This window comes from Ctenopharyngodon idella, chromosome 11 (genome assembly GCF_019924925.1).
Source record: "Ctenopharyngodon idella isolate HZGC_01 chromosome 11, HZGC01, whole genome shotgun sequence".
NCBI classification, from domain to species: Eukaryota; Metazoa; Chordata; class Actinopteri; order Cypriniformes; family Xenocyprididae; genus Ctenopharyngodon; species Ctenopharyngodon idella.
The window spans coordinates 27,931,378-27,940,521 of record NC_067230.1 but is presented as its reverse complement, the minus strand read 5'-3'; the positions used below and the strand labels follow the sequence as shown (position 1 = coordinate 27,940,521).

Here is a 9,144-nt window from a genome sequence, read left to right as displayed (position 1 = left end):
GGTGTGTTTCTCAACAGTTTGACCCTTCCGCAGAATTCGCCATCATCACACCAAATATACTGTTGAAGGTAATAAATCACAAACGGTTGCCTGAGGCGACATATTTGGACTCTTTTGTTTTGTTTTCATATCCAGCGTGCCGAATGCATCTGACAGGTCCGACAAGTTCTTTTGTTCAAGTCTTGTTTTAGTTAGGTTAACCATGTAACACAAACCCACACTAACTTATGCACAGGTTTATCTGACTCTCCAAATTCTATTTTGAGTTTACTTTGTGAAGTGTAGCCTACTAATGACAGACAGCACCATGAAAGACAGTAAGACTATTGTTTGAGACGAGGGAGTAACATTCCCATGGTTCAACTCAACTTCATAATTTATTTAGTTTATTATTTAATTACTTTTGGCATTTTCGCAGTCACAATACATTCAGCTTCAGAATATCTTAATAGAATAGACAAATCACACAAAATATTTAATATCACATTTCATACAAAAATCTAAATCTTTTATAAAACATTTAGACATCATCTAAGATCATTTAATACCGTTGTTTTTTTCCTTTCTGGCAAAAGTTCACTGAGAATAAAGAAAACACTTGTCAAAATACATATATTTATATATTAATTATTTTCAATAGAGTATTTAAAATATTTTCATTTACCACAAAACACATAAATTAGTGCCGCTGCTGCAGTGATGTTAAACTAAATCTTCATAAGTCATTATATTTTATAGAATTTCTTCTTTATCAGTCAGTATTTATGTTCCCTGGTGGCCTTTAAATGATCAAGCTTTTCATTTCTGTCCACTTCGAAACTAGCATGTGCTCAAGTGCCATTTACAATAAAGAGTCATAGTGCGCTCATTTTTAAAAAAAAAAAACTACAAGATACAGTAGGAGAAGGTGAACAACGTTAAGTTTCAATTCCAGGACACTTGCATGCCATGTGCAAATACGGAGTAGCGATTAGCTTAAATGGCAAAACTAATATCTGCATGTGCAATTACTTGAAAGGAGCGAGATCCTTGAGAAGATTGAAGTAGATGGTTTTTTTGAAAGGCGTAAAATTGGACCCCATCATCTCTTATGGTCTGCAAAAGGCACCTTTTGATGGTTTCATAAATTAGTGACTAGTTAAAGATGCTGTAAGCGATTTTTTTTTTTTTTTTTTTTTTTTTTTTTTTTGGTGTACCAAAGCTATTTTCTAGCCAATTGGAAACAGGCGGTCTGAATGCCCGTTCACACCAAGAAAGATAACTATATTGATAAATATTGCTGCAAGAAGCCATTAAGGTGCCATGCACGAAGCAAGAAAGAAGTAAAATCATCAGTAAAATATAGCATTTTATTTTATATGCTTTATTGTAGTGAGTGGCAATTTAATATTTTGTTCAGTTATAGCACCACCCACCACTTTTTTTTATTTTTTTTATGTGTCCTCAGAGTGTGCCCATAAATAGGTGTCAAATTTGGTGAAAATATCTAATTTCGCTTAGGAGTTATAGACATGTAGATGTATGAGTACATAAAAATGACCCATGCACGACTTTGATTGCATTTTTTGTCACTTACTATAAAAAATTTGGCATTTAGGCTTTAACATATAGCCAACGACCTACATTTCCGAATTTCCTATTTGTGGTTGTTTTATCTCGATCGGACTAACGGTTTCGAAGATATTCGTGAACATTGCTTTAACGCTAAATCGCAATGTTGCGCAAACCATAATGCAAAACCTAGCATGTTAGGTATCGTTGGACTCGGCAAGGATTCAAGAATCTGAGGAGATGAGTCTCATGAAAATAAGTCAACCACATCAAAAGTTAGTAGCATATGAATTTGATTTCACCACTAGGTGGCACTGTCTCAATTTCTCATGCTCCTTCAGGGCATTGTGCTGATGACCCATACCGAGTTTCGTAATGATATGCTAATGTGTTAAAAAAATACAGAATTTTGCTGCAAAATGCATAATGGCTGAAGCCCAAAATGGCCGATATGGTAAAATTGGATATCATTCGACTCTGCATGCTGCCCAAAAATAGACATTTTTACTAACTCTGGACGAGTAGGTAGCGCTGTGCCGAAACAGCATGTAGCCTCAGGTCATGATTGTGATGACATGTACCAAGTTTGGTCTGAATATGCCGAAACATTGCGGAGATATAGTCTCATGTCCAATTTGCCATGGTCTTCTTTGAATTTGTTTGCGCGCTATTCGAGAATGGTTAGGTTTATCAAAAAGCTTTTGATAACTTTTTGCCCGCATAGTCTGAAGATTATCTAGTTTTCATGAAAATTGGAGCAACTGTTTAGGAGGAGTTAAAGTATTTTTTTTGGCAGGAAAAGTTTCATGAAGAAAAATTTGAAAATCAAATCAAGCTGAAGAAGAAGAAACAGAAGAAGAGGAAAAAGAATAATAACTGATACAATAGGTACCATCGCACCTTCAGTGCTTGGCCCCTAACTATATTAGCAGACAATATCGTTCTGTTTATTCTAAGGGTGCTGCAGTTTTGTCGTCTGCTGCTTTAAATGCTTGAGCTCTTTAAAGCAGGATGGATTCTGATTGGCTGTCAATGTTTTTATTGTTCATCAGCTGGAAAAATCTTTCTGAAAGTGATTCTAATAATATTGTTTCTCTGTGCCGTTATAGTTGTGATGTGGACTCTGCTATCCTTTTATATTTAGAATGATTTTTAGAACAATATCTTTATCATTATAATTATCGTCCTTGGTGTGAATGGGCCTTTATTTTGCTTGAAAAACAGGTGAAATCGCTTACAGCTCATTTAATAGCTGAAGTTCAATGGTATCATGATATAATTCAAGTAATTTCTCTATTCAATGGCTCAAATATTTATGACAATTTGCATGTTTAAAGGGTTAGTTTTGGGTGAACTAACCCTTTAATGCTTCAAAATAAACACTTTTAAATATTATAATACTTAATGAATGTTTGCGAAATAAACCGTAATATGTGCCGTGACTCATCAAACACGTATGGCAAAACAAGTCAAATCTGAACTGAAATAAAGGAAATTTCACTCAATGGGAAAAGTAGGATATGAATCTACCATGTTACACACACACAAATAAAAATTCTAAATCTAGTAGTACTTTGAGGTGTTCAGATCTACGTCTCCAGACAGAGAAGAGTCCAGACACACTTTAAATGCCTAACATAGAGCATCCTATCTCTGGGCGTCAAGACCAGCATGGTTTTTAGGTTTGAAAGAGACTGAGATTTGATTGAGTCTTGGTTATACTTTTAACCAGCTAATGTTATACTTCTATTCAGTCTGTTTTCTGAAGTCCAGACTGTAATGAATTGGTGTGTATATGAATGGATGCATGCATGCATGTTCTGGATGCTTTTTCCTTCATAATGATTTTGTTCTGCCGATCTCTTCATGCACCACTTTGATTCTTTTCCTCAGAATATGCTTTGTCTGCGGTTCTTGCCTCGACCTGGATTTGGAGAAAACGACCCATTGTTAGAAAGTTCTGCAGGTATGCATGTATTAACGCACGATTAAATCGTACAGGTTTACAGATGGGATTAATGTGCCTTATGCATGACTAAACATGATCAAGTTGCGCTTTACAAATAGTGATGTCAAAGTAATGGTATTGAATACCCGGAGGCTGGAATACTGAACTCCTGTGTCCCGGATCCTTCTGTAGCTGGATCTCCCTCAGTGAAAACACAGATGAGGCTAGAGAGGGTGGAAGACAAGCGGGTGATGATCAAAGCCAATGTATTGTCCTTTGTTGTTTTGCCAAGGTAAAAGACAGATTATAAGGCTCTTGTTGAGGTGATGTTATATAAGCAGTCTCTCTAGAAATTATGTAAATATTGGGATGAACTTACTGTCAGGTATGGAGTGGACGTTCTCGCCCAGAGTCTGGAAGTAAGAGTGTGTCAGAGACGACTCTGCTGAAATCCTACACTTGGTGTCGTACTGAATGGGAACAAAACCAAAAATAGGGGGAAAACGTAGAGTTAGGGGTTTTTAATTGGAACATTTTCGTGTCTTTGTGCTGAGCATGTATGCTTCTGACCTAGCTAAATACTGGGGTTAAAATGGAAAAAAAAAAAAAAAAAAAAAATATAGGTCTATGTATGTATGTTTGTTATATATCATTGTATTTATATAATATTTATATACATTATATTTATATAGAAAATATTTATATTTTATATATAATATAAATTATATTACATGCAAAATTTCTTATATATATATATATATATATATACAGTGGGTACGGAAAGTATTCAGACCCCCTTAAATTTTTCACTCTTTGTTATATTGCAGCCATTTGCTAAAATCATTTAAGTTCATTTTTTTCCCTCATTAATGTACACACAGCACCCCGTATTGACAGAAAAACACAGAATTGTTGACATTTTTGCAGATTCATTAAAAAAGAAAAACTGAAATATCACATGGTCCTAAGTATTCAGACCCTTTGCTGTGACACTCATATATTTAACTCAGGTGCTGTCCATTTCTTCTGATCATCCTTGAGATGGTTCTACACCTTCATTTGAGTCCAGCTGTGTTTGATTATACTGATTGGACTTGATTAGGAAAGCCACACACCTGTCTATATAAGACCTTACAGCTCACAGTGCATGTCAGAGCGAATGAGAATCATGAGGTCAAAGGAACTGCCTGAAGAGCTCAGAGACAGAATTGTGGCAAGGCACAGATCTGGCCAAGGTTACAAAAAATTTCTGCTGCACTTAAGGTTCCTAAGAGCACAGTGGCCTCCATAATCCTTAAATGGAAGACGTTTGGGACGACCAGAACCCTTCCTAGAGCTGGCCGTCCAGCCAAACTGAGCTATCGGGGGAGAAGAGCCTTGGTGAGAGAGGTAAAGAAGAACCCAAAGATCACTGTGGCTGAGCTCCAGAGATGCAGTCGGGAGATGGGAGAATGTTGTAGAAAGTCAACCATCACTGCAGCCCTCCACCAGTCGGGGCTTTATGGCAGAGTGGCCCGACAGAAGCCTCTCCTCAGTGCAAGACACATGAAAAAACACCTGAAGGACTCCAAGATGGTGAGAAATAAGATTCTCTTGTCTGATGAGACCAAGATAGAACTTTTTGGCCTTAATTCTAAGCGGTATGTGTGGAGAAAACCAGGCACTGCTCATCACCTGTCCAATACAGTCCCAACAGTGAAGCATGGTGGTGGTGGCAGCATCATGCTGTGGGGGTGTTTTTCAGCTGCAGGGACAGGACGACTGGTTGCAATCGAGGGAAAGATGAATGCGGCCAAGTACAGGGATATCCTGGACGAAAACCTTCTCCAGAGTGCTCAGGACCTCAGACTGGGCCGAAGGTTTACCTTCCAACAAGACAATGACCCTAAGCACACAGCTAAAATAACGAAGGAGTGGCTTCACAACATCTCCGTGACTGTTCTTGAATGGCCCAGCCAGAGCCCTGACTTAAACCCAATTGAGCATCTCTGGAGAGACCTAAAAATGTCTGTCCACCAACGTTTACCATCCAACCTGACAGAACTGGAGAGGATCTGCAAGGAGGAATGGCAGAGGATCCCCAAATCCAGGTGTGAAAAACTTGTTGCATCTTTTCCAAAAAGACTCATGGCTGTATTAGATCAAAAGGGTGCTTCTACTAAATACTGAGCAAAGGGTCTGAATACTTAGGACCATGTGATATTTCAGTTTTTCTTTTTTAATAAATCTGCAAAAATGTCAACAATTCTGTGTTTTTCTGTCAATATGGGGTGCTGTGTGTACATTAATGAGGAAAAAAAATGAACTTAAATGATTTTAGCAAATGGCTGCAATATAACAAAGAGTGAAAAATTTAAGGGGGTCTGAATACTTTCCGTACCCACTGTATATATGTGTGTATATATATATATATATATATATATATATATAATATGTGTGTGTATTTAAATATACATAATAATTATACACAGCACACATGTAAAAACATTTTATTTTGGATGTGATTAATCGCAATTAATCGTTTGACAGCACTAATATATACATATACACACATTTCATAACATATCAATGTATAGTGACCATAATTAGCCATATATTATGATAATATTATCTTATTATATATATTATAAATAAAAAATATGAACAGTTATCATTATAAATTGAAAATGTTTATTAATATAATATTTTATTTCAATTTAGTTATCATAATTAACCATATATTATTTAATTAATATTATTATTTATTTAATATAATACATTTTATAACATGTCGATTTATATGATCATAATTAGCCATATAATATGATAATATTATCTTATTATATATATTATAAATAAAAAATATGAACAGTTATCATTAAAAAATTGAAAATGTTTATTAATATAATATTTTATTTCAATTTATAGTGACCATAACTAACCATATATTATAATTATTTAATATGTATATATGTGTGATTGTGTGTATGTATTATTATTATTAGAAATGTATACATTTTACACATTTTACATTATTATTATTATACACATTTAAATATAAATATTATAGTATGAATTTCATAATATATTCAAAATGTTTTAACTTATGTTTGAATAATTAATAAGAGTTAATTTTTTCAATTTTTTAGTAGATGATGCAGTAGATGCACTAAAAATCACAGAACTTGAATTTCGAACATGCGTAGTGGTTCTGTGCACTAGAGCACAAGTTACACTTCCTCTGATCTTTCCTGTCATGCGCGCTCTTCACTAATGACTCGATCTGAGCACAGCTCCCCTGACTTGTTGATCCCTGAGCTATAAAGTAGTTTTAAATAATGAAGCACCCATCATCCGGCTGTCATCTCACACAAAGTTATAAAATTGTCTCCAGCGAAGTTTGGCGTTGTTTAAAGTGAGCAGAGCGTTCAGAGCGCATTGTGTGAGGCTGACAGTGCGATCAGTCAGCGGGGTTTGATGAGAAACAGGTGCACGGTTCGGACTCATTAAGGCCGCTGTCACCATTAACGAATCGCGCGCTCTGTGGTCTTTCATCATAATGACAGGTCAGTGCGCACTCAAGCTGCGTGTGCCATCAGAACGCACAGAGAAAGAGAGAAACGCATTCACGTTTATACGAATACAGCATATTCTACTGAAATACAAATGAACACAATCTAAACCTGCTTGTGAGGACCTCGCATTAAGTCTATTGTTGTTAAATTAAACTAATCATAACTATTACAGACTAACCCTACTTCTGTTTTATGCTTGCAAAATGTCCTTTTAGGACATTATTAGGCACATTTGTAAACACAATTACCTAGCTGTCATACTGGAGACTTGACAGTATACTGACTTTTAATGTTCATAAATTAAGCTAATTATAATATTTTTAGCTGCTTTATGCTGGCTTTCCTGCCTGACCAGCTAAAAAGCCTCTAAAACCAGCAAAAAGACTGTCTGTCTCACCAGGACCAGCAAACACACTTAATCTGTTTTTTCAACAGGGTAGATGAATCTTATTCCAAGCCCTAACCCTAAAATACATCTTTTGTCTTTTTGAGACGTGTATAATCGAGGGCTGTCAAGTGATTACATTTTTTATCTAATTAATTACACAATGTGGCGATTAATTAATCGCAAATTAATCTCACATCAAATTTGGCTGAGAAATTACCCCCAAAAGATAATTTAAAGTCATTATTGTGTTAAATGAGAAAAGCATCAAATAGACAATACGAAAAGTAGCTTTAGAAGAAAAAAAAAAAAAAACATTTTATTTGATTCAGCATAGAATTTATTACACATAAACTACAACTATATTATATGGAAACTTGTTTCTGCCATGAAATAAAAAATAAAAAAAGGTAATTGCAACTTTTTTATCTCGCTTTTTTTCTCAGAATTGCGAGATATAAACTCACAATTGTGAGATATAAAGTCAGAAATGCGTGATATAAAGTCAGAATTGCAAATTATAAAGTCAGAATTGTGATATATAAACTCGCAATTGCGTGTTATAATGTCCAATTGTGTGGGGAGATAGACTGAAGTTTTTTCTCAGATCTTCGAGTTTATATCTCACAATTCTGACTTCGTAACTCACAATTGCATGATATAAAGTAAAAATGTCAGAATTGCGAGCTTATATCTCAAAATGCTGACTTTATAAGATGTAATTGCAAGTTTATATCATGCAATTCTTAGAAAAAAAGTCAGAATTGTGAGATATACAGTCAGAATTACATAACTCACAATTGCAAGAAAAAAAGTCAGAAGTCAGAATTGCGACTTTATATCTTGCAATTCTGACTTTATAACTTGCAAATGTGAATTTAAATCTCACAATTATGAGAGGGAAAAAAATCAAAATTGTGAGATAAAAAGTCACAATTACCTTTCTTATTTTTTTTATTTAGTGGCGGAAACAAGCTTCCATAATATTATGATATAAATATGAGACAAAAACTCATACAGGGGCATTTTTGCCCTGAGATCATGAATGTTAGGCGTATTCTAACTGCATTCTATAGGCTCCATCGTGCAGTGAGCTGTTGCCCTGCTTCATGTTCGTCATCAGTCAACTTTATGAAATGTAAGATGAACTACTGTACATGTGTCTGTTAAATGCATGAATAATTTTAACGCATTATTTTTCCCCATAACCAATTAATTGATTAATTAACACGTTAAATCGACAGCCCTAATATAAAGATATATTTAGTTGCTCTGTAAACCATTTTTCCCCAAAAAACATCTTTCAGATTCATTTTCTGCCTTTTTTTGTCCCCAAATGTATAGCTATAGGTAACTAATATGCATTACTGTATGCAACGTATACTGTGTAGACTCCAGCCAAATCACTGTGATCAGTCTCTGAAAGAGTCTTTAGCCTGTCACACCCCTCTTTGTTCAGTCGTTCCCCCAACATAATCTTGAACAGTATTCCTCTGAAAGGTCCTTACTCTTGCCTGTACCTGAGTGAAGAGACGAGGTGTCAGCCTGCGTTTGTTTACCTGTGTTTTGATAACGCTATAATGCTCTGCGCCTGACACCCCTGCCTGTATCAAACTAATTGGACCTGGAGGAGAGCAGGCAGAGAGGGGAAGTTGTCACCATAATTAGCTTCTGAGCTCACTCCGTCTCAGCAGCGAAACTCTTAA

At 35.3% G+C, this 9,144-nt stretch overlaps 2 protein-coding genes across 3 annotated transcripts in view; one reads left to right on the top strand and one right to left on the bottom strand.

Annotated features, from left to right (window-relative positions):
* Positions 1-9,144, top strand: part of elk4 (ETS transcription factor ELK4) — a 150,772-nt gene that overhangs the window by 34,466 nt on the left and 107,162 nt on the right. The window lies entirely within an intron of this gene.
* Positions 359-9,144, bottom strand: part of cdk18 (cyclin dependent kinase 18) — a 73,474-nt gene continuing 64,688 nt past the window's right edge. For both annotated transcript variants that reach the window (XM_051911598.1, XM_051911600.1), the window contains exons 14-16: positions 3,879-3,969; positions 3,646-3,723; positions 359-3,475 (exon numbers count right to left, since the gene is read on the bottom strand). In XM_051911598.1, coding sequence (XP_051767558.1) covers positions 3,441-3,475; positions 3,646-3,723; positions 3,879-3,969 — 204 coding nt within the window. In that variant the 3' untranslated portion in view covers positions 359-3,440. The remainder of the gene's footprint in view (positions 3,476-3,645; positions 3,724-3,878; positions 3,970-9,144) is intronic.